Source organism: Condylostylus longicornis, unplaced genomic scaffold (assembly GCF_029603195.1).
Source record: "Condylostylus longicornis isolate FDR11 unplaced genomic scaffold, ASM2960319v2 ptg000471l, whole genome shotgun sequence".
Lineage (NCBI taxonomy): Eukaryota > Metazoa > Arthropoda > Insecta > Diptera > Dolichopodidae > Condylostylus > Condylostylus longicornis.
This window is the reverse complement of record NW_026578429.1, coordinates 1-24510: the sequence shown is the minus strand read 5'-3', so window position 1 is coordinate 24510 and position 24510 is coordinate 1. Positions and strand designations below refer to the sequence as shown.

The 24510-nt window shown below is 48.3% G+C and overlaps 3 protein-coding genes across 3 annotated transcripts; 1 reads left to right on the top strand and 2 right to left on the bottom strand.

Annotated features, from left to right (window-relative positions):
- Positions 1 to 57: 57 nt before the first annotated feature.
- LOC129617265 (keratin-associated protein 5-1-like) lies at positions 58 to 1297 on the top strand (the record flags this gene model as incomplete). The annotated part of the gene is made up of 2 exons (XM_055532594.1): positions 58 to 389; positions 1077 to 1297. Coding segments are annotated over 2 exons (553 nt in total), but the record flags the coding sequence as incomplete, so codon positions are not given.
- Positions 1298 to 1306: 9 nt separating this feature from the next.
- Positions 1307 to 15520, bottom strand: LOC129617264 (mucin-2-like). Its single transcript, XM_055532593.1, has 20 exons — positions 15007 to 15520; positions 14259 to 14954; positions 14044 to 14212; positions 13671 to 13987; positions 12894 to 13624; positions 11737 to 12330; positions 9541 to 11580; positions 9225 to 9425; positions 7624 to 9003; positions 7545 to 7552; positions 5403 to 7402; positions 5088 to 5254; positions 4864 to 4994; positions 4695 to 4816; positions 4464 to 4642; positions 4092 to 4205; positions 3512 to 3776; positions 3285 to 3384; positions 2777 to 3066; positions 1307 to 1527 (listed from the first exon to the last, which is right to left on the bottom strand). The coding sequence occupies exons 1-20, from the start codon at positions 15518 to 15520 to the stop codon at positions 1307 to 1309; spliced, it is 10239 nt and encodes a 3412-aa protein (XP_055388568.1).
- Positions 15521 to 16417: 897 nt separating this feature from the next.
- LOC129617263 (uncharacterized) lies at positions 16418 to 19944 on the bottom strand. Its single transcript, XM_055532592.1, is given in 22 exon segments — positions 16418 to 16527; positions 16530 to 16592; positions 16595 to 16608; positions 16714 to 16741; positions 16744 to 16809; positions 16812 to 16881; positions 17024 to 17127; positions 17130 to 17169; positions 17224 to 17315; positions 17318 to 17428; positions 17541 to 17619; positions 17622 to 17695; positions 17793 to 18069; positions 18667 to 18768; positions 18817 to 19001; positions 19004 to 19082; positions 19131 to 19180; positions 19183 to 19283; positions 19328 to 19488; positions 19613 to 19797; positions 19846 to 19896; positions 19899 to 19944. Coding segments are annotated over 22 exon segments (2088 nt in total).
- Between the last annotated feature and the right edge of the window lie 4566 nt (positions 19945 to 24510).

The window sequence follows — 24510 nt, the reverse complement described above, 5'->3', positions numbered from 1 at the left end:
TGCTGGTTGTAGATGTAGAAGTGGATCCTGGTGGTTGAGTCGGCACAGTTTCGTCAGTTGTAGTGCTCGTAGTAGATGTTCTGCTTGTGGTGCTGGTGGTAGATGTTGTACTTATTGTGCTGCTTGTGGTGCTGATAGTGGATGTTATGCTTGTGGTGCTAGTAGTAGATGTGGTGCTTGTGGTGCTGGTAGTGGATGTTGTGCTTGTGGTAGATGTGGTGCTTGTTGTGCTAGTGGTGCTGGTAGTGGATGTTGTACTTGTTGTGCTTGTGGTGCTTGTGGTAGATGTGGTGCTGGTAGCGGATGTTGTGCTAGTGGTGCTGGTAGTAGATGTGGTGCTTGTGGTAGATGTGGTGCTTGTTGTGCTAGTGGTGCTGGTAGTAGATGTGGTGCTTGTGGTGCTGGTAGTAGATGTGGTGCTGGTAGTGGATGTTGTGCTAGTGGTGCTGGTAGTAGATGTGGTGCTTGTGGTAGATGTGGTGCTTGTTGTGCTAGTGGTGCTGGTAGTAGATGTGGTGCTTGTGGTGCTGGTAGTAGATGTGGTGCTTGTGGTGCTGGTAGTAGATGTGGTGCTTGTAGTGCTTGTTGTGCTTGTTGTGCTGGTAGTAGATGTTGTGCTTGTTGTGCTGGTAGTAGATGTTGTGCTTGTTGTGCTGGTAGTAGATGTTGTGCTTGTTGTGCTGGTAGTAGATGTTGTGCTTGTTGTGCTTGTGGTGCTGGTAGTGGATGTTGTGCTTGTTGTGGATCTGGTAGTAGATGTTGTGCTAGTGGTGCTGGTAGTAGATGTTGTGCTAGTGGTGCTGGTAGTAGATGTTGTGCTTGTGGTAAATGTTGTGCTTGTGGTGCTGGTAGATGTTTTGCTTGTGGTGCTGGTAGTGGATGTTGTGCTTGTGGTGCTTGTTGTGCTTGTGGAGCTGGTAGTAGATGTGCTGGTGGTGCTGTAGTAGATGTTGTGCTAGTGGTGCTGGTAGTAGATGTGGTGCTTGTGGTGCTTGTTGTGCTTGTGGTGCTGGTAGATGTTGTACTTGTGGTGCTGGTAGTAGATGTTGTGCTTGTTGTGCTTGTGGTGCTGGTAGATGTTGTGCTTGTTGTGCTTGTGGTAATTGTGGTGCTGGGTAGATGTTGTGCTTGTGGTGCTTGTTGTGCTTGTGGTAATTGTGGTGCTGGTTGTAGATGTAGAAGTGGATCCTGGTGGTTGAGTCGGCACAGTTTCGTCAGTTGTAGTGCTCGTAGTAGATGTTCTGCTTGTGGTGCTGGTGGTAGATGTTGTACTTATTTGTGCTGCTTGTGGTGCTGATAGTGGATGTTATGCTTGTGGTGCTAGTAGTAGATGTGGTGCTTGTGGTGCTGGTAGTGGATGTTGTGCTTGTGGTAGATGTGGTGCTTGTTGTGCTAGTGGTGCTGGTAGTGGATGTTGTACTTGTTGTGCTTGTGGTAGATGTGGTGCTGGTAGTGGATGTTGTGCTAGTGGTGCTGGTAGTAGATGTGGTGCTTGTGGTAGATGTGGTGCTTGTTGTGCTAGTGGTGCTGGTAGTAGATGTGGTGCTTGTGGTGCTGGTAGTAGATGTGGTGCTTGTTGTGCTTGTGGTGCTTGTTGTGGATGTTGTGGATGTTGTGCTTGTTGTGCTGGTAGTAGATGTTGTGCTTGTTGTGCTGGTAGTAGATGTTGTGCTTGTTGTGCTTGTGGTGCTGGTAGTGGATGTTGTGCTTGTTGTGGATGTGGTGCTTGATGTGCTTGTGGTGCTGGTAGTGGATGTTGTGCTTGTGGTGCTGGTAGTAGATGTGGTGCTTGTGGTGCTGGTAGTAGATGTCGTGCTTGTGGTGCTGGTAGTAGATGTTGTGCTTGTGGTGCTCGTAGTAGTTGTGGTGCTTCTTGTGCTTGTGGTAGTGGATGTTGTGCTTGTGGTGCTGGTAGTGGATGTTGTGCTAGTGGTGCTGGTAGTAGATGTGGTGCTTGTGGTAGATGTTGTGCTTGTGGTGCTGGTAGATGTTTTGCTTGTGGTGCTGGTAGTGGATGTTGTGCTTGTGGTGCTTGTGGAGCTGGTAGTAGATGTGCTTGTGGTGCTGGTAGTAGATGTCGTGCTTGTGGTGCTGGTAGTAGATGTCGTGCTTGTTGTGCTTGTGGTGCTCGTAGTAGTTGTGGTGCTTCTTGTGCTTGTGGTAGTGGATGTTGTGCTTGTGGTGCTAGTAGTAGATGTTGTGCTTGTGGTGCTAGTAGTAGATGTTGTGCTTGTGGTGCTAGTAGTAGATGTTGTGCTTGTTGTGCTGGTAGTAGATGTTGTGCTTGTGGTGCTGGTAGTGGATGTTGTGCTTGTGGTAGATGTGGTGCTTGTAGTGGATGTTGTGCTTGTGGTAGATGTGGTGCTTGTTGTGCCAGTGGTGGTAGATGTGGTGCTGGTAGTGGATGTTGTGCTTGTGGTAGATGTGGTGCTTGTTGTGCCAGTGGTGGTAGATGTGGTGCTGGTAGATGTTGTGCTTGTGGTGCTTGTTGTGCTTGTGGTAATTGTGGTGCTGGTAGATGTTGTGCTTGTGGTGCTTGTTGTGCTTGTGGTAATTGTGGTGCTGGTAGATGTTGTGCTTGTGGTGCTTGTTGTGGATGTGGTGCTTGTTGTGGATGTGGTGCTTGTCGTAGATGTGGTGCTTGTGGTGCTGGTAGTAGATGTGGTGCTTGTGGAGCTGGTAGTAGATGTGGTGCTTGTGGTGCTGGTAGTAGATGTTGTGCTTGTGGTGCTGGTAGTAGATGTTGTGCTTGTGGTGCTGGTAGTAGATGTTGTGCTTGTGGTGCTGGTAGTAGATGTTGTGCTTATTGTGCTGCTTGTGGTGCTGGTAGTGGATGTTGTGCTTGTGGTGCTAGTAGTAGATGTTGCGCCTGTTGTGTTTGTGGTGCTGGTAGTAGATGTGGTGCTGGTAGTAGATGTTGCGCTTGTTGTGTTTGTGGTGCTGGTAGTAGATGTGGTGCTGGTAGTAGATGTTGTGCCTGTGGTGCTTGTGGTAGATGTGGTGCTGGTAGTAGATGTGGTGCTGGTAGTAGATGTTGTGCCTGTGGTGCTTGTGGTAGATGTGGTGCTGGTAGTAGATGTGGTGCTTGTGGTGCTGGTAGTAGATGTGGTGCTTGTGGTGCTGGTAGTAGATGTGGTGCTTGTGGAGCTGGTAGTAGATGTGGTGCTTGTGGAGCTGGTAGTAGATGTTGTGCTTGTGGTGCTGGTAGTAGATGTTGTGCTTATTGTGCTGCTTGTGGTGCTGGTAGTGGATGTTGTGCTTGTGGTGCTAGTAGTAGATGTTGCGCTTGTTGTGTTTGTGGTGCTGGTAGCAGATGTGGTGCTTGTGGTAGATGTGGTGCTTGTTGTGCTTGTTGTGCTGGTAGTAGATGTTGTGCTTGTGGTGCTGGTAGTGGATGTTATGCTTGTGGTGCTAGTAGTAGATGTGGTGCTTGTGGTGCTGGTAGTGGATGTTGTGCTTGTGGTAGATGTGGTGCTTGTTGTGCTTGTTGTGCTGGTAGTAGATGTTGTGCTTGTGGTGCTGGTAGTAGATGTTGTGCTTATTGTGCTGCTTGTGGTGCTGGTAGTGGATGTTGTGCTTGTGGTGCTAGTAGTAGATGTTGCGCTTGTTGTGTTTGTGGTGCTGGTAGCAGATGTGGTGCTTGGTGGTGCTAGTAGTAGATGTTGCGCTTGTTGTGTTTGTGGTGCTGGTAGTAGATGTGGTGCTGGTAGTAGATGTTGCGCTTGTTGTGTTTGTGGTGCTGGTAGTAGATGTGGTGCTGGTAGTAGATGTTGTGCCTGTGGTGCTTGTGGTAGATGTGGTGCTGGTAGTAGATGTGGTGCTTGTGGTGCTGGTAGTAGATGTGGTGCTTGTGGTGCTGGTAGTAGATGTGGTGCTTGTTGTGCTGGTAGTAGATGTGGTGCTGGTAGCAGATGTGGTGCTTGTGGTAGATGTGCTGGTAGTAGATGTGGTGCTTGTGGTAGATGTGCTGGTAGTAGATGTGGTACTTGTTGTGCTGGTAGTAGATGTGGTGCTTGTTGTGCTGGTAGTAGATGTGGTGCTGGTAGCAGATGTGGTGCTTGTGGTAGATGTGCTGGTAGTAGATGTGGTACTTGTTGTGCTGGTAGATGTTGTGCTTGTTGTGCTTGTGGTAATTGTGGTGCTGGTAGATGTTGTGCTTGTGCTTGTGGTAATTGTGGTGCTGGTTGTAGATGTAGAAGTGGATCCTGGTGGTTGAGTCGGCACAGTTTCGTCAGTTGTAGTGCTCGTAGTAGATGTTGTGCTTGTGGTGCTGGTGGTAGATGTTGTGATTATTGTGCTGCTTGTGGTGCTGGTAGTGGATGTTATGCTTGTGGTGCTAGTAGTAGATGTGGTGCTTGTGGTGCTGGTAGTGGATGTTGTGCTTGTGGTAGATGTGGTGCTTGTTGTGCTGGTAGTAGATGTTGTGCTTGTGGTGCTGGTAGTAGATGTTGTGCTTATTGTGCTGCTTGTGGTGCTGGTAGTGGATGTTGTGCTTGTGGTGCTAGTAGTAGATGTTGCGCTTGTTGTGTTTGTGGTGCTGGTAGCAGATGTGGTGCTTGTGGTAGTTGTGCTGGTAGTAGATGTGGTACTTGTTGTGCTGGTAGTAGATGTGCTGCTTGTTGTGCTGGTAGTAGATGTGGTGCTGGTAGCAGATGTGGTGCTTGTGGTAGATGTGCTGGTAGTAGATGTGGTACTTGTTGTGCTGGTAGTAGATGTGGTGCTTGTTGTGCTGGTAGTAGATGTGGTGCTTGTTGTGCTGGTAGTCGATGTGGTGCTTGTTGTGCTTGTGGTGCTGGTAGATGTTGTACTTGTGGTGCTGGTAGTAGATGTTGTGCTTGTTGTGCTTGTGGTGCTGGTAGATGCTGTGCTTGTGGTAATTGTGGTGCTGGTAGATGCTGTGCTTGTGGTAATTGTGGTGCTGGTAGATGTTGTGCTTGTGGTGCTTGTTGTGCTTGTGGTAATTGTGGTGCTGGTTGTAGATGTAGAAGTGGATCCTGGTGGTTGAGTCGGCACAGTTTCGTCAGTTGTAGTGCTCGTAGTAGATGTTGTGCTTGTGGTGCTGGTAGTAGATGTTGTGCTTATTGTGCTGCTTGTGGTGCTGGTAGTGGATGTTGTGCTTGTGGTGCTAGTAGTAGATGTTGCGCTTGTTGTGTTTGTGGTGCTGGTAGCAGATGTGGTGCTTGTGGTAGATGTGCTGGTAGTAGATGTGCTGGTAGTAGATGTGGTACTTGTTGTGCTGGTAGTAGATGTGGTGCTTGTTGTGCTGGTAGTAGATGTGGTGCTTGTTGTGCTTGTGGTGCTGGTAGATGTCGTACTTGTGGTGCTGGTAGTAGATGTTGTGCTTGTTGTGCTTGTGGTGCTGGTAGATGTTGTGCTTGTTGTGCTTGTGGTAATTGTGGTGCTGGTAGATGTTGTGCTTGTGGTGCTTGTTGTGCTTGTGGTAATTGTGGTGCTGGTTGTAGATGTAGAAGTGGATCCTGGTGGTTGAGTCGGCACAGTTTCGTCAGTTGTAGTGCTCGTAGTAGATGTTGTGCTTGTGGTGCTGGTGGTAGATGTTGTGCTTATTGTGCTGCTTGTGGTGCTGGTAGTGGATGTTATGCTTGTGGTGCTAGTAGTAGATGTGGTGCTTGTGGTGCTGGTAGTGGATGTTGTGCTTGCGGTAGATGTGGTGCTTGTTGTGCTAGTGGTGCTGGTAGTGGATGTTGTGCTTGTTGTGCTTGTGGTGCTTGTGGTAGATGTGGTGCTGGTAGTGGATGTTGTGCTAGTGGTGCTGGTAGTAGATGTGGTGCTTGTGGTAGATGTGGTACTTGTTGTGCTGGTAGTAGATGTGGTGCTTGTTGTGCTTGTGGAGCTGGTAGTAGACGTTGTGCTTGTGGTGCTGGTAGTGGATGTTGTGCTAGTGGTGCTGGTAGTAGATGTGGTGCTTGTGGTAGATGTTGTGCTTGTGGTGCTGGTAGATGTTTTGCTTGTGGTGCTGGTAGATGTTTTGCTTGTGGTGCTGGTAGATGTTTTGCTTGTGGTGCTGGTAGTGGATGTTGTGCTTGTGGTGCTTGTTGTGCTTGTGGAGCTGGTAGTAGATGTGCTTGTGGTGCTGGTAGTAGATGTTGTGCTAGTGGTGCTGGTAGATGTTGTGCTTGTGGTGCTGGTAGTGGATGTTGTGCTAGTGGTGCTGGTAGTAGATGTGGTGCTTGTGGTAGATGTTGTGCTTGTGGTGCTGGTAGATGTTTTGCTTGTGGTGCTGGTAGTGGATGTTGTGCTTGTGGTGCTTGTTGTGCTTGTGGAGCTGGTAGTAGATGTGCTTGTGGTGCTGGTAGTAGATGTTGTGCTAGTGGTGCTGGTAGATGTTGTGCTTGTTGTGCTTGTGGTAATTGTGGTGCTGGTAGATGTTGTGCTTGTGGTGCTTGTTGTGCTTGTGGTAATTGTGGTGCTGGTTGTAGATGTAGAAGTGGATCCTGGTGGTTGAGTCGGCACAGTTTCGTCAGTTGTAGTGCTCGTAGTAGATGTTGTGCTAGTGGTGCTGGTAGTAGATGTTGTGCTTGTGGTGCTGGCAGTGGATGTTGTGCTAGTGGTGCTGGTAGTGGATGTTGTGCTAGTGGTGCTGGTAGTAGATGTGGTGCTTGTGGTAGATGTTGTGCTTGTGGTGCTGGTAGATGTTTTGCTTGTGGTGCTGGTAGTGGATGTTGTGCTTGTGGTGCTTGTTGTGCTTGTGGAGCTGGTAGTAGATGTGCTTGTGGTGCTGGTAGTAGATGTTGTGCTAGTGGTGCTGGTAGATGTTGTGCTTGTGGTGCTGGTAGTGGATGTTGTGCTAGTGGTGCTGGTAGTAGATGTTGTGCTTGTGGTGCTTGTTGTGCTTGTGGAGCTGGTAGTAGATGTGCTTGTGGTGCTGGTAGTAGATGTTGTGCTAGTGGTGCTGGTAGATGTTGTGCTTGTTGTGCTTGTGGTAATTGTGGTGCTGGTAGATGTTATGCTTGTGGTGCTAGTAGTAGATGTGGTGTTTGTGGTGCTGGTAGTAGATGTGGTGCTGGTAGTAGATGTTGTGCCTGTGGTGCTTGTGGTAGATGTGGTGCTGGTAGTAGATGTGGTGCTTGTGGTGCTGGTAGTAGATGTGGTGCTTGTGGTGCTGGTAGTAGATGTTGTGCTAGTGGTGCTGGTAGATGTTGTGCTTGTTGTGCTTGTGGTAATTGTGGTGCTGGTAGATGTTATGCTTGTGGTGCTAGTAGTAGATGTGGTGTTTGTGGTGCTGGTAGTAGATGTGGTGCTGGTAGTAGATGTTGTGCCTGTGGTGCTTGTGGTAGATGAGGTGCTGGTAGTAGATGTGGTGCTTGTGGTGCTGGTAGTAGATGTGGTGCTTGTGGTGCTGGTAGTGGATGTTGTGCTTCTGGTGCTTGTTGTGCTTGTGGTGCTGGTAGTAGATGTTGTGCTAGTGGTGCTGGTAGTAGATGTTGTGCTAGTGGTGCTGGTAGATGTTGTGCTAGTGGTGCTGGTAGTGGATGTTGTGCTAGTGGTGCTGGTAGTAGATGTGGTGCTGGTGGTAGATGTTGTGCTTGTGGTGCTGGTAGATGTTTTGCTTGTGGTGCTGGTAGTGGATGTTGTGCTTGTGGTGCTTGTTGTGCTTGTGGAGCTGGTAGTAGATGTGCTTGTGGTGCTGGTAGTAGATGTTGTGCTAGTGGTGCTGGTAGATGTTGTGCTTGTTGTGCTTGTGGTAATTGTGGTGCTGGTAGATGTTGTGCTTGTGGTGCTTGTTGTGCTTGTGGTGCTTGTTGTGCTTGTGGTAATTGTGGTGCTGGTTGTAGATGTAGAAGTGGATCCTGGTGGTTGAGTCGGCACAGTTTCGTCAGTTGTAGTGCTCGTAGTAGATGTTGTGCTAGTGGTGCTGGTAGTAGATGTTGTGCTTGTGGTGCTGGTAGTGGATGTTGTGCTAGTGGTGCTGGTAGTAGATGTGGTGCTTGTGGTAGATGTTGTGCTTGTGGTGCTGGTAGATGTTTTGCTTGTGGTGCTGGTAGTGGATGTTGTGCTTGTGGTGCTTGTTGTGCTTGTGGAGCTGGTAGTAGATGTGGTGTTTGTGGTGCTGGTAGTAGATGTGGTGCTGGTAGTAGATGTTGTGCCTGTGGTGCTTGTGGTAGATGTGGTGCTGGTAGTAGATGTGGTGCTTGTGGTGCTGGTAGTAGATGTGGTGCTTGTGGTGCTGGTAGTAGATGTGGTGCTTGTGGAGCTGGTAGTAGATGTGGTGCTTGTGGAGCTGGTAGTAGATGTTGTGCTTGTGGTGCTGGTAGTAGATGTTGTGCTTGTGGTGCTGGTAGTAGATGTTGTGCTTATTGTGCTGCTTGTGGTGCTGGTAGTGGATGTTGTGCTTGTGGTGCTGGTAGTGGATGTTGTGCTTGTGGTGCTAGTAGTAGAAGTTGCGCTTGTTGTGTTTGTGGTGCTGGTAGTAGATGTTGTGCCTGTGGTGCTTGTGGTAGATGTGGTGCTTGTGGTAGATGTGGTGCTCGTTGTGCTAGTGGTGCTGGTGGTGGATGTTGTGGTGCTGGTAGTAGATGTTGTGCCTGTGGTGCTTGTGGTAGATGTGGTGCTGGTAGTGGATGTTGTGCTAGTGGTACTGGTAGTAGATGTGGTGCTTGTGGTGCTGGTAGTAGATGTGGTGCTAGTGGTACTGGTAGTAGATGTGGTGCTTGTGGTGCTGGTAGTAGATGTGGTGCTTGTGGTGCTGGTAGTAGATGTGGTGCTTGTGGTGCTGGTAGTAGATGTGGTGCTTGTGGTGCTGGTAGTAGATGTGGTGCTTATTGTGCTGCTTGTGGTGCTGGTAGTGGATGTTGTGCTTGTGGTGCTAGTAGTAGATGTTGCGCTTGTTGTGTTTGTGGTGCTAGTAGTAGATGTGGTGCTGGTAGTAGATGTTGTGCCTGTGGTGCTTGTGGTAGATGTGGTGCTGGTAGTAGATGTGGTGCTTGTGGTGCTGGTAGTAGATGTGGTGCTTGTGGTGCTGGTAGTAGATGTGGTGCTTGTGGTGCTGGTAGTAGATGTGGTGCTTGTGGTGCTGGTAGTAGATGTGGTGCTTGTGGTGCTGGTAGTAGATGTGGTGCTTGTGGAGCTGGTAGTAGATGTGGTGCTTGTGGAGCTGGTAGTAGATGTTGTGCTTGTGGTGCTGGTAGTAGATGTTGTGCTTATTGTGCTGCTTGTGGTGCTGGTAGTGGATGTTGTGCTTGTGGTGCTGGTAGTGGATGTTGTGCTTGTGGTGCTAGTAGTAGAAGTTGCGCTTGTTGTGTTTGTGGTGCTGGTAGTAGATGTTGTGCCTGTGGTGCTTGTGGTAGATGTGGTGCTTGTGGTAGATGTGGTGCTTGTGGTAGATGTGGTGCTCGTTGTGCTAGTGGTGCTCGTTGTGCTAGTGGTGCTGGTGGTGGATGTTGTGGTGCTGGTAGTAGATGTTGTGCCTGTGGTGCTTGTGGTAGATGTGGTGCTTGTGGTGCTGGTAGTAGATGTGGTGCTTGTGGTGCTGGTAGTAGATGTGGTGCTTGTGGAGCTGGTAGTAGATGTGGTGCTTGTGGAGCTGGTAGTAGATGTTGTGCTTGTGGAGCTGGTAGTAGATGTTGTGCTTGTGGTGCTGGTAGTAGATGTTGTGCTTATTGTGCTGCTTGTGGTGCTGGTAGTGGATGTTGTGCTTGTGGTGCTGGTAGTGCTTGTTGTGCTGGTAGTAGATGTGGTGCTTGTTGTGCTGGTGGTAGATGTTGTGCTTATTGTGCTGCTTGTGGTGCTGGTAGTAGATGTACTTGTGGTGCTGGTAGTAGATGTTGTGCTTGTTGTGCTTGTGGTGCTGGTAGATGTTGTGCTTGTTGTGTTTGTGGTGCTGGTAGCAGATGTGGTGCTTGTGGTAGATGTGCTGGTAGTAGATGTGGTACTTGTTGTGCTGGTAGTAGATGTGGTGCTTGTTGTGCTGGTAGTAGATGTGGTGCTTGTGCTTGTGGTGCTGGTAGATGTTGTGCTTGTGCTTGTGGTAATTGTGGTGCTGGTTGTAGATGTAGAAGTGGATCCTGGTGGTTGAGTCGGCACAGTTTCGTCAGTTGTAGTGCTCGTAGTAGATGTTGTGCTTGTGGTGCTGGTGGTAGATGTTGTGCTTATTGTGCTGCTTGTGGTGCTGGTAGTGGATGTTGTGCTTGTGGTGCTAGTAGTAGATGTGGTGCTAGTGGTGCTGGTAGTGGATGTTGTGCTTGTGGTAGATGTGGTGCTTGTTGTGCTAGTGGTGCTGGTAGTGGATGTTGTGCTTGTTGTGCTGGTAGTAGATGTTGTGCTTGTGGTGCTGGTAGATGTTGTGCTTATTGTGCTGCTTGTGGTGCTGGTAGTGGATGTTGTGCTTGTGGTGCTAGTAGTAGATGTCGCGCTTGTTGTGTTTGTGGTGCTGGTAGTAGATGTGGTGCTGGTAGTAGATGTTGTGCCTGTGGTGCTTGTGGTAGATGTGGTGCTGGTAGTAGATGTGGTGCTTGTGGTGCTGGTAGTAGATGTGGTGCTAGTGGTACTGGTAGTAGATGTGGTGCTTGTGGTGCTGGTAGTAGATGTGGTGCTTGTGGTGCTGGTAGTAGATGTGGTGCTTGTGGTGCTGGTAGTAGATGTGGTGCTTGTGGTGCTGGTAGTAGATGTTGTGCTTATTGTGCTGCTTGTGGTGCTGGTAGTGGATGTTGTGCTTGTGGTGCTAGTAGTAGATGTTGCGCTTGTTGTGTTTGTGGTGCTGGTAGTAGATGTGGTGCTGGTAGTAGATGTTGTGCCTGTGGTGCTTGTGGTAGATGTGGTGCTGGTAGTAGATGTGGTGCTTGTGGTGCTGGTAGCAGATGTTGTGCTTGTGGTGCTTGTAGTAGATGTTGTGCTTGTGGTGCTGGTAGTAGATGTGGTGCTTGTGGTGCTGGTAGATGTTGTACTTGTGGTGCTGGTAGATGTTGTACTTGTGGTGCTGGTAGCAGATGTGGTGCTTGTGGTGCTGGTAGTAGATGTGGTACTTGTGGTGCTGGTAGTAGATGTTGCGCTTGTTGTGCTTGTGGAGCTGGTAGTAGATGTTGTGCTTGTGGTGCTTGTTGTGCTTGTGGTGCTGGTAGTAGATGTGGTGCTTGTGGTGCTTGTTGTGCTTGTGGTGCTTGTTGTGCTTGTGGTGCTTGTTGTGCTTGTGGAGCTGGTAGTAGATGTTGTGCTTGTTGTGCTTGTGGAGCTGGTAGTAGATGTTGTGCTTGTGGTGCTTGTTGTGCTTGTGGAGCTGGTAGTAGATGTTGTGCTTGTGGTGCTGGTAGTAGATGTGGTGCTTGTGGTAGATGTGGTGCTTGTTGTGCTGGTAGTAGATGTGGTGCTTGTTGTGCTGGTGGTGCTGGTAGTGGATGTTGTGCTTGTGGTGCTGGTAGTAGATGTTGTGCTTGTGGTGCTTGTAGTAGACGTTGTGCTTGTGGTGCTGGTAGTGGATGTTGTGCTTGTGGTGCTAGTAGTAGATGTTGCGCTTGTTGTGTTTGTGGTGCTTGTGGTAGATGTTGTGCTTGTGGTGCTGGTAGTGGATGTTGTGCTTGTGGTGCTGGTAGTAGATGTGGTGCTTGTGGTGCTGGTAGTGGATGTTGTGCTTGTGGTGCTGGTAGATGTTGTGGTGCTGGTAGATGTTGTGCTTGTGGTAATTGTGGTGCTGGTAGATGTTGTGCTTGTGGTGCTTGTTGTGCTTGTGGTAATTGTGGTGCTGGTTGTAGATGTAGAAGTGGATCCTGGTGGTTGAGTCGGCACAGTTTCGTCAGTTGTAGTGCTCGTAGTAGATGTTATGCTTGTGGTGCTGGTAGCAGATGTGGTGCTTGTGGTAGATGTTGTGCTTGTTGTGCTGGTAGTAGATGTGGTGCTTGTTGTGCTTGTGGTGCTAGTAGTAGATGTTGCGCTTGTTGTGCTTGTGGTGCTTGTGGTGGATGTGGTGGATGTAGTGGATGTGGTGCTTGTGGTAGCTGTGGTGCTTGTGGTGCTTGTGGTGCTTGTGGTGCTTGTGGTGCTTGTGGTGCTTGTGGTGCTTGTGGTGCTTGTGGTAGCTGTGGTAGCTGTGGTGCTTGTGGTGCTGGTAGTAGATGTTGTGCTTGTTGTGCTTGTGGTGCTTGTTGTGCTTGTTGTGCTTGTGGTGCTGGTAGTAGATGTTGTGCTTGTTGTGCTTGTGGTGCTGGTAGTAGATGTTGTGCTTGTGGTGCTTGTTGTGCTTGTGGTGCTTGTTGTGCTTGTGGAGCTGGTAGTAGATGTTGTGCTTGTTGTGCTTGTGGAGCTGGTAGTAGATGTTGTGCTTGTGGTGCTTGTTCTGCCTGTGGAGCTGGTAGTAGATGTTGTGCTTGTGGTGCTGGTAGTAGATGTGGTGCTTGTGGTAGATGTGGTGCTTGTTGTGCTGGTAGTAGATGTGGTGCTTGTTGTGCTGGTGGTGCTGGTAGTGGATGTTGTGCTTGTGGTGCTGGTAGTGGATGTTGTGCTTGTGGTGCTGGTAGTAGATGTTGTGCTTGTGGTGCTGGTAGTAGATGTTGTGCTTGTGGTGCTGGTAGTAGATGTTGTGCTTATTGTGCTGCTGGTGGTGCTGGTAGTGGATGTTGTGCTTGTGGTGCTAGTAGTAGATGTTGTGCTTGTGGTGCTGGTAGTAGATGTGGTGCTTGTGGTAGCTGTGGTGCTTGTGGTGGATGTGGTGGATGTGGTGCTTGTAGTAGATGTTGTGCTCGTAGTGCTGGTAGTAGATGCTGTGCTCGTGGTGCTGGTAGTAGATGTGGCGCTGGTAGTGGAGGTTGTGCTTGTGTCGCTGGTAGTGGATGTTGTGCTTGTGGTGCTGGTAGTAGATGTTGTGCTTGTGGTGCTGGCAGTGGATGTTGTGCTTGTGGTGCTGGCAGTGGATGTTGTGCTTGTGGTGCTGGCAGTGGATGTTGTGCTTGTGGTGCTGGCAGTGGATGTTGTGCTTGTGGTAATTGTGGTGGTGCTGGTAGTAGATATTGTGCTTGTTGTGCTTGTGGTGCTGGTAGTGGATGTTGTGCTTGTGGTGGATGTGGTAGATGTTGTCCTTGTGGTGCTGGTCGTAGATGTTGTGCTCGTAGTGCTGGTAGTAGATGCTGTGCTCGTGGTGCTGGTAGTAGATGTGGCGCTGGTAGTGGAGGTTGTGCTTGTGGTGCTGGTAGTGCTTGTGGTGCTGGCAGTGGATGTTGTGCTTGTGGTAATTGTGGTGGTGCTGGTAGTAGATATTGTGCTGGTTGTGCTTGTGGTGCTGGTAGTAGATGTTGTGCTGGTAGTAGATGTGGCGCTGGTAGTGGAGGTTGTGCTTGTGGTGCTTGTTGTGCTTGTGGTGCTTGTTGTGGTAGATGTTGTGCTTGTGGTGCTGGTAGTAGATGTTGTGCTTGTGGTGCTGGCAGTGGATGTTGTGCTTGTAGTAGATGTTGTGCTTGTGGTGCTGGCAGTGGATGTAGTGCTGGTAGTAGATGTTGTGCTTGTGGTAATTGTGGTAGTGCTGGTAGTAGATGTTGTGCTGGTTGTGCCTGTGGTGCTGGTAGTAGATATTGTGCTGGTTGTGCTTGGGGTGCTGGTAGTAGATGTTGTGCTGGTAGTAGATGTGGCGCTGGTAGTGGAGGTTGTGCTTGTGGTGCTTGTTGTGCTTGTGGTGCTTGTTGTGCTTGTGGTAGATGTTGTGCTTGTGGGGCTGGTAGTAGATGTTGTGCTTGTGGTGCTGGCAGTGGATGTTGTGCTTGTAGTAGATGTTGTGCTTGTGGTGCTGGCAGTGGATGTAGTGCTGGTAGTAGATGTTGTGCTTGTGGTGGTGCTGGTAGATGTTGTGCTTGTGGTGCTTGTTATGCTTGTGGTAATTGTGGTGCTGGTTGTAGATGTAGAAGTGGATCCTGGTGGTTGAGTCGGCACAGTTTCGTCAGTTGTAGTGGTCGTAGTAGATGTTGTGCTTGTTGTGCTTGTGGTGCTGGTGGTAGATGTTGTGCTTATTGTGCTGCTGGTGGTGCTGGTAGTGGATGTTGTGCTTGTGGTGCTAGTAGTAGATGTTGTGCTTGTGGTGCTGGTAGTAGATGTGGTGCTTGTGGTAGCTGTGGTGCTTGTGGTGGATGTGGTGGATGTGGTGGATGTGGTGCTTGTAGTAGATGTTGTGCTCGTAGTGCTGGTAGTAGATGCTGTGCTCGTGGTGCTGGTAGTAGATGTGGCGCTGGTAGTGGAGGTTGTGCTTGTGTCGCTGGTAGTGGATGTTGTGCTTGTGGTGCTGGTAGTAGATGTTGTGCTTGTGGTGCTGGCAGTGGATGTTGTGCTTGTGGTGCTGGCAGTGGATGTAGTGCTGGTAGTAGATGTTGTGCTTGTGGTAACTGTGGTAGTGCTGGTGGTAGATGCTGTGCTGGTCGTCGATGTAGAAGTGGATCCTGGTGGTTGAGTTGGCACAGTTTTGCTCGTTGTGCTAGTAGTGGATGTTGCGGTGCTGGTAGTGGATGCTGTGCTGGTGGTGCTTGTGCTGCTAGCAGACGTTGTGCTGGTGGTGCTTGTGCTGCTAGCAGACGTTGTGCTGGTGTTGGTGGTGGATGTAGAAGTGGACCCTGATGGTTGAGTCGTTTCAGTTGTAGTGCTCGTAGTAGATATTATTCTGGTTGTGCTTGTGCGGGTAGATGTCGTGCTAGTAGTAGATGTCGTGCTAGTAGTAAATGCCGTGCTAGTAGTAGATCTTGTGCTTGTAGTGCTGGTGGTAATAGATGTAGGACTAGCTGTAGACGTAGAAGTGGTTCCTGGTAGTTGAGTCGTTTTAGTGTAATCAGTTGTAGTACTCGTAGTAGATGTTGTGCTGGTTGTGCTCATGGTCGCCGTGATAGTAGTTGTAGTCGTGCTTGTAGTTGTTGTAGTCGTGCTTGTAGTCGTGCTTGTAGTAGTTGTAGTCGTGCTTGTAGTAGTTGTAGTCGTGCTTGTAGTAGTTGTAGTCGTGCTTGTAGTAGTTGTAGTCGTCGTGCAGCTGCCGTCACCTGACACAAAGTGAAGCTGTGAACAACCGTAAAGAAGTCAATCCTCGCTTACACTCGCAGCAACTCTCGCTCTCCACTTCGACGACGACATGCGCGTGTTGAACGCCCGCAACATCAACTCCAACGGCAACCTCATCGTCGCCGATCTTGACTGCCAACGCTAATTGATGAGAATCATCGCGGCCGACTGCGAGTTCGTTGTCTCCCAAATCGTCATCATTGTCTTCGTCGAAGGAAAACTCATCATCAGACGACTCTGTTGATTTTTCAGAATGAGCGCGATGAAGAGACTTCGCTCGATTTATAAGATGCTTCACAGATGAGACCGCAGAGCTTTGTCGCGACGTCTCAGCTGAAATACTGTCAAGCGACTCTGGAGTATTGTCTGGATTAACACCATTCAATTCTGGGAGGTCTTCTTGAATGTTGACCTGATTCTTAATTTGATGAGACGAAGAATGAGAAACAGCTTTAGCTGTAGCTGAAACAGTCAGTATGAACAACAAAAAGATGGCATAGGGTGACTGAGGGAAGAACCGTCTCTCTTTTCTGAAAGCTACCGGCATATTCAAAAACAAGGGATGCAAAAATGTAAATAAGAATCCTCAGACTTGCCAGACACAACGTTGCAAAATTTACAGAATGAAACCCTCTTAAGATAACGAAATTGTTATATGTGTCTCATGAAAAGCATGAAAAGCATGTAAAACGTGTTAAGCAGGTTCCCCTCGAATTGTCTCCCCCGTCAATAAGGAGTTGACGGTATCAAAATGGAGAACCATCAAAAATGATGTAAATTTTAACTTCAATAGCACGAGTGAGGAGTGGAAAGTGCAGCGATCTATTCAAAAGAAACAAAAACGCAAGAAGTATTTTTTCTCTGTCATGAGCCTCTCGTGATAATCACGATTTCGTGACCGATATAAGCGCAACCAAGGTCTTTCGGAGTTGTCAGTATGGCGTCCTCGATACTTGCTCCTCTTGCGTCAACGTTTTGTTCCTTGGAGAGTCAGTTTATGCACCGCAGAACAGTGTACGGGCTAGACACGCATCAACAAAAAACGAATTTGAAGAATTTGTCCATTTTGTTCGAATGCTGCTGGGTCAACACTATTGCTGTTGCGTAAGGTGAAAGAGGCACACGTTTTGAACGGACTTACAAGAACGAAAAAATCGGAAAACAGCCACGCCAAATAAAGAAGACAAAACTCAAATTCGCTGCTGGTGATTCGACAATCTAAAATAATAATCAAGTGACCACTCGAATTTCCCTTCCACATGATAAATCCGATGGACAAAGAGTTAAAATCCTAAATCTTGATCTTTTTCTCGACGCATTGACCGCGGGGGTGTCGGAGGCCGGGAGGTCCATTGAAAGCCTGGCAGAGCAAGAGATTCAAGAGGCAAGCACCAGATCGAAACCGAAACCCCGAAAAAGATAAACAGAGCGCCTCCTGTCCAGCCTACCAAGTGTTTCTAAGGTGAAGGTGTTCGCGATCTTGGGGGTAGATGATCTTCGGAACGACGGTAAGGTCCCTACGGATGAAGAGAAGGGCGCCTGCGTTGCGATGTCACAGTAATCGGTCGCCGAGAAAAGAGTGATTAATTTTCCCCCAGCAAACCGCTCAAAACCATCATCACACATTCATGAGCCCTACGATCAAAAAGAGCAGAAAATATCGACATCTACTTCGAAAAAGGAAATCCATCTGTCTCGCATGTCAATGCATAGAATCTCCGAAGTGCTGAGACGTCGTACCTGATAATCAGATCTAGTTTATTGCTTGAAGAAACGAGGCAACTCTATCCGGCCCGAATTTGTAGATTCTCCCTGACCCGTCTGCATCTCTGTTATATTCGGTACAACTCCTGTTACAGAATCATTCTCAGTCGGATCACTCCAGAGTAAATCCGTCACTTTCTGTTCCTGTAAATTGATTCAGAGAAAGAAGATCTGTATAATAGAAGCAGACGCATCTCATGGATGCATCGTGGAGAGATCTCATATACAACTTGAACTGTTATATAAACGTGTTGCCTCCATAATGGGAGCAGTAATTTAATCTTACCGTCTCATTAGTGGGCATTTGCGTCACTGATAGCGGTCTCCTTAATTCTTGAATGTCAGCAACAGTATTGATAGTTCCTCCAATACCGCCGTGAATGCAGAGATGCGATCTTCGATAAGCGCTCCCACAGGAAGAAACTCAAAAACCTAACAGACAGTTGTTGCATCATGTGCTGCTGCTACTAAGACCCTTGTCCCTACTTTGTTGAACTTTTCCCAACATGAATCGTGATGTGTTGGGTCTTCTCTTAACCGTCTTCTACATTCATCTTGAAATCCATACGCGCCATTATCGCCTTGTCTTCATGATTTCCCCGAATCAAATGAATCTGTTTCGGATAACGACACTTCAGCGCAAATAAAAGCAAAATGACTTCTAAACTCTGGCGACCGCGATCAACGAAATCTACAGCCAAAAAACTATTAGAAACTCGCAAGAATGAAAGCTGCCGTGACAACAGAGAACTCAGACGATATTGAAAAACAAAGAAGTTTCTGTCGAAGTTACAACATCATACCTCCCAGAAACAAATAATCCATCGAATCAATATCGCCTTGGATTTCTCCCTCAGGTGGGAGGTCGTTTTCCTCCCTCCAATCTCGTCTACGGGGCATTTATAGCTCCCGAACAGACGCATTAAATCATAATACTGTCCATGGATGTCACCATAAACTGAAAACAAGAAACGGTATTTGATAATTGTGATCAAGCAGAGTCGTGATACGGGAATGATTCCATCCTCCACCAGATGTCAATGAGAACTGCTTACCTTTGATAGGCGCTCTAAGATGGAGCACCATGGACTCGCACTTCACCAACGCCAAGGTAGAGATACACAACTGAGAAACATCGTCCCAAGAAAGACAAAATGGTCCATTGACATTGAAGTCCATGTCTATTCTCATTGGGGTGATATTGGGACGCAGAAGTCTCCGAATAACCCGATCCGCGAGTGTTTCTTCATTTTCGAGAACTGGCTGGAGATGCTGAGCGGGAGCGTGGCCTCGGATCTTCTTTCCTTCTTCCTCTAGCCGGTCGATAGAAATCTATGAGAAACCGAAACGTGAGGCTGTTCAGACAGACAGGGAACGATACGCGAACGAACATGAGATATTCAATCAGTTAAGAGAAAAAAAAACCTCGCATACCTTCCGAACGAGAGCTGAAAAATCTGGATTATGGGAGAGTCGAATTTGGTATGGGCATGAGATGAAGCCGGACTTCATTTGTCGTTCGGGGAAGTGAACTGCTGAGATATGGTGGGACTACGGCCAGCAGAGCTACCAAGTGACAACGAAACAGTGCGTCACAGGATGAAGCCGCAGCCTTGACTCACGAGCTAGCAAGAATATGGCGAGGGCTCTGAACGGCCGAACCGAAGGCAAAGGCTGAAGAAGAAGAAGAAGAAGAAGTAGAGGATCCAATTCAAAAGAAAGCGTACCAGGTGGCGTGGGAGCGACCGGATCAATTTGCTTGACGGGGCGTTGGGGGACGGACACCTGTTCCTGTTGCCAAGGAAGTGGGGAACCTCTTCTTCGCAATTCCGCTTTCTCCCTTTCGCTGAAGTAATTTTGGTGTTCTAACAAGAAGGACAATTCGAGTAAGATAGATCTGGAGACATATTAATGGTACCGACCAAGCACATTGAGGGATTGCAGATCTGCTGTAGGGTGAGACTGAGTTCGATGATCAAAGCCGCCGAATGTATAAATGATGTTGTTTAAAGCCCAAGACGAATGACGGAACTGAAATTGGAAAACGAGGAAATCCTAACAACGATCGTTGTGACTTACACGCCCGACAGAAGGCAGGGTTCGCCACTCGCAGGCTTCTGTATCGTATACAGCTGTAGGTAGAGGCTTTGACACATCTGAGTCGCGACCGCCGATAACGATGACCTTGCTTCCAAGAAAAACGCAGCTGTGCTGAAATCGTGGCTCTGGCGTCGCTCCCTTCTTGACTGGAGCATCCACCCAATCCAGCGACCATCGCGGTGCTGGCGTAGTCCCCATGCATCCTTCAGGGATCGACTGTCAGTCGTACGACCGCCGAAAACGACCTTCGTGCATGAAGTGATACAGAAAACTGACTCAGTGGGGGAACGCACCATCATGCCAAAGGCGGGGCCCTCCTTGCAGATTTCTGCGGAATGATAACGCGGGGCGCCGGTTGTTTTGCCCCGGGAGGGAGTTGGACTTGATTCCACGTGAAGGGAGACTTTTGGACATCCATGAACCAGATATCAGCAAGAGTACGCGTTCTGGAAGGAAGCCGAGATCACCAGTCAATCATTGTCATTCATACCCATCGTTTCCTCCGAAAACAATCAAGTTCGCTCGGTGGTGTCCATCAGAAATCTTGTGGTACGCCATTGAATGGCCGTATCGCCGTCCTGGCGTGATACCCGTAATTGGGACAGACATCCAAGACAAAGCATGCTCTTTCCGGAGATCGAGTAGGTAAAGCTGAAGAAGGACAAACAGAATATATTTTCAGTGTGGATGAATGAAATCCACAGCTGGAGTGTTGACAGTCATGTGACGAGGAGGAACCATGTTGATCCTACTGAGCTATGCCTGAGTGTCAGACCTCATCAGTAGAGAGAGAGCCACCTCCGGTCGCTCCCCCATAAACGACAAACTGCATTGAATCCACGCAAGCAGCAGCATGAGCAGCACGAGCCGAAGGAGCATTATCCGCAGAGACTTTTGACCATTCGAACGTCGATAAATCAAGCATATATGTGTCATTCGTAATTGTATAACGGCCCGTATCTAAAAAAATCCAACAAGAAAAGATGTTGATGTGGGTGAAGTTTTTACCTCCAACGGCTCCACCGAAAAGAATGACGGTAAAATTTCCCATGTAGGTGTTGTATGCCCAAAGCGCGCCATTGGGACATCACCACGAGAAGGATCCATGGGAGCATTCCCACCTTGGGTGGACCCCAGTAACCATATTTGGCGAAGCGGACATCCTGTGAAGAGAGGGTGATCAGAAAAACGGGAAGAAGAAAACGAGGGCTTTAGGGGAAAGACGAAACGTCAGCTATTGAGCTACAGCATGCGAAATGAACGGGGGATAGAAAGAAGAATTAGACAACATTCGAATAACTGGCTAATAAGGGAGGCGTTGTAATCGGCAAAAGATACTAAAAAATCTGTGAGAGTGGGACGCCTGGCCAGTACGGTATAAGCTTCAGAATGTGAGAATCAATTACCAGGAGCTACACACGTCCTAGAGATGAGCTAAGTATGAAACAGCAAGGTAGAGCTACATTGCAGTCGCAACACAAAGACTGGATTGAGACGCTGAGCAAATCGACCACCAGGTATAGTAATAGTAAAATCGCGAATGACGCCACAATGAGTTTCGGCTAGCTGTTGATGTGGGGATCGAGCCAAAACCTATGTACCGTCTTGAGCGTCCTAATGAAAGCAAGCGGTCCTGAAACAGAGTTCCTCCAGGAATAGTCGACCCATTGTGCACAACTTGACATCTTGATTTCTTGTAGTGTGGTTTCTTTTTTGGTTGATGTTTCGAAACTTGGAAATAGGGTTTCACATTCAAAGAGAAGAAATAAAAACGACAGGAAAGAGATCCAGCGATCTCATTACTGAATTCCGAAACTGCAGCCGCTTGAGACAGTCGCGCAACCCAGCTTATAATTTGTTACTGTTGTTGATGTGGGGCAAACACTAATTTGAAGAGAGTTTCATGACAAGGCTTGGCAAAAAACAGGATGCGCACATTGGAGTAACAGCACCTACTATAGAAATTCGAAAACAGTACCACGAAGAATCACAGACCTTATAGAGCAATTATTTACTTTTCGAGAGTATGAGAAGCATGATATTGCTACAAGTATTACTCCCTCTAGTTATTACTGTGAAAGCGTCACAAGTTTTGGTTGAACAAGACGCCAACATTCCAGCCCCTCCTATCGATGACCAATTTAAGAACAACTGGGCAACCGCTGACGATGAGTTGACGGGTCTAGAAAACGATGGCTTATGAAGAGAACCGGGTAGAGTCAAGTGCTACGCCCACTCGAACAACAGCCCGAACTACAACTGCACCCCAACACCACCTTCAACATCATCGCCAATAAGTTCAACCACACCTTTACCCACAACCTCAACGCCCGCAACTTCAACGTCCGCAACCACAACCACAACTTCAACGTCGGAGAAATTCTCGCTTTTTGGATTCTCGTGAATTCTGCAAGCAAACTTGTGTCTCCGTTGACGTCACATCTGAAAACCGCATATTCACAGAGCAATCCTCCAGCAGCAAAGAATCTTCCTTGCCGCTCCAACTGCCACGGTCGCACTCTGCTCGTCGCATATAAGTATCCACGAGACGTTGCTAATGCCCTCCAACTGAGGAGACGTCAACGTCAACGTCCCCCGCTCCTCAAGGCATGCGCGCTTTCCTGCTCAAGCTGTTGAACGAAACATCTCATCTGAAGCAAATGCGTGACGTCTTGTACAGCAGGTAACGAACACTCCTACGTCAATCGAGGAATCATTGGACGGACTAGGATACCAAACGACGCCGGGAACGTCATTGAGGGACAGTGAGGATCCCGAGTTTAGCGTGGATGACCAGACGCTTTCTGCAGTGGATGAAGAGACACAACACAAAATCCAGAAATTGCAACGAAATCTCGTCGTCTTGCGTCTCTCTTCGTCTCTTGAAGCGGAAGAACTCCAGACCGTTGGACAAGGGAATGCGCCTACAAGGGGACTAGCTGCAGATGGGTTATCGCCACCGGACTCCATCTGAGGGACTTAGACAGCAAAGTGTCGATGATCCAGATACAAAGTACGAACCCCCTTTTCATACAACCTACCTCTCAACGCTTCATATGGAGTCGATCGAGGCGCCGACAGAGGCACATGCGATCGCCTTCAAGAAAGTTCTGATGAATGACCCAGACGTCGCAGCGGTGTATGAAGATCACCTGCTTGACTTCGAAGAGCCGGAATTGAATGCACGCACTGGAGATTCAATTCGAACTGAAGAGACTCTGAGCGATGAAGAGAGTTTGCGGGGTGAGCCGGTGCGCATGCTGCAAGCGCGATTGCCCCTAATGATAAGTTCTTCGATCGACAATGGTCACTTCGTAATCCGTCCGAAGATCTCGGCGCGGCGAATGTGGTTCCGCGTGGTCGGTATGGAGTGGGGCTGACGATCGGTGGACGACAACAGTAGCCTTGATAGACTCTGGGGTAGATTTGAATCATAAGGACGTTCAGAATCAACTTTGGAGAAACGAAGACGAAATTTGTGACAACGGAATTGATGATGACCGAAACGGATACATTGATGACTGTTATGGATGGGTAAGCGGAGAAATGATTTATCACCAGTAATTGATCGTTTTATTGAAGGACTTCATTGATGGTGACAATGTGCCCCAAGACGGTCAGTTCACTTATAACTCTATTTAAGGGACACACTGCTCTCGTTCCTGTCAGGTGCTGGCCATGGAACTGCTTCTGCCGGAATCATTGCAGCTACACCGAACAACAGACTTGGAATCGCTCCAGTTTGTTGGAATTGCCGTATTATGAATCTGAGGGTGCTGAACGAGAACATTAGGGCGCTGTTTCGGGGTTTGTGAAGGTACGGACTTTTCTTTGTGAGCTTCGTCTCCATTCCCTTCACTAGGCAATCGATTACCGCACTTCAAAAGAAGGTCCGCATCAGCAACAATTCATACGGAGCCAAGGGAAGCTCGTTTGGGCCTCTGGAAGAAGCAGTTAAACGCGCAAAGGCGGCAGGAATGGTTTTTGTTGCAGCTGCAGGAAATTTCGCCAGCGACAATGACGTCCCAGCCAATAGAGTGCTACCGGCCAGCTGGACGTTTGACAATATCATTTCAGTGGCGGCCATTGGTAAAGCTGGCGGCCTTGCCGGATTCTCCAATTGGGGCAAGACAACTGTCGATATTGGAGCTCCTGGTCAAGATATTCTGGCTCAACAGTCGGAGGAGGTATGCAACGACAGCAGTTGATATTCTAGGATTCAAAGAATATCGCATGAGTTCAAGTCCCTCTCTATCCTGTTTGTACCACAGGGTATGAATTTGTGTCCGGGACGTCCTTCGCAGTTCCTCATATCAGTACGTCACGTACGAAGTTAGCCACCCTTTTAGTGTGTCCATCTCCAGCGGGTCTCGTTGGTCTCATTTGGGGACAATCCCCAATGTTGTCGTACGAGGAAGTGATACGAAGGGTGCTTGATGGGCACGCCCTATACCAGCTTGAAAAGGTGAGAGTTGGTCAAACCGAATCATCGTTCTTGTTCTTCAGGAAAAACTATCACGGGCGGGACGATGGATGCTGTGAATTCATTGTCAATCGGATCGGGATCGTCCGCAGAGACACGACACAGTAATGGGGATCGAACACCCAACACTGGAATGAATGCGGTGTCGAAAGAATCCTTGCCCCTCTATGGCACAATGTGTTGATTTTGGCGATGAAATTTATGATTGTCGCTGTCCCTCTGGTGCTGCCTGGAACGGGCTGGAGGGTGCTGAAGCGTTTATGCCGGCGCATTGGTACGCTATACGAGACTTATGTTGGGCTAGTGATGTTCTTCTATGTATCGTCATAATGCAAAATACATTTCTCCTACAGATCTTCCTGCTTCGGGGCCGTGCCGTGACAACGGAAATTGCGGCATCAACTCCCTATGCCAAGTATCGAGTGGTTGGTTTGGCAGAAACCAAGTGACGTGTCAATGCTTGAAGGTTACGTGAAACATCCCCAGATGCGTTTTGCATCCGAGAAGGCCTGGAGCATTCTGATCCATCTGAGTATTTGCAGCGCTTACGAGCGTAGGGTTTCAGTCTTGCGATTTCCTGATTAGGCGCTGATTAATTTCATGGATTTTTAATTTTCCGAAAGGAACAGATTGAACATGCAGCGGACAGATAAGGACTCATCAAATTAAAGGATTTTCTAGCCTCGTCCGTTTTCTCGCTTATTTTTTTTTGGACATTTCTTTTCCGTAATCGATTGCTCTCTTGCATGGCGCGCCGCTCTTAAGCAGATCCGTATTCGCCATGTCCGAACGAAAACGTTCTGTTTGCCGGAATTGGTCGGATGAGGGACCAACTGGTGCTTGCCTCAATATTCGATCGGATTACGAGTCAAGAGAAAAATGAGGTATGAAGAGACCCCTTGGGCAACAGCGAGCGTTGATTGATGCTGCCATTAGTCTGATTTATTATTTTGCCTGTCCTGTAGATTGATAGCGCATTTCAAGGATTTTTGATGGACGCCATATCAAGATTTTCTCCAGGTATTTTGCACGCCAGATTGCATTATCTTGAAGTTGTAGACAGTTTTTCATCTTATCGATCGACTGATTCCGGTTTGCAGGATCGAGAGAGAAACGCCCGTACAATGGAGGGATTATGTTTCTTGTTGCCGATCGCGAACTGTGCTGCGTCTACGGAGTTGCCGTTCGAG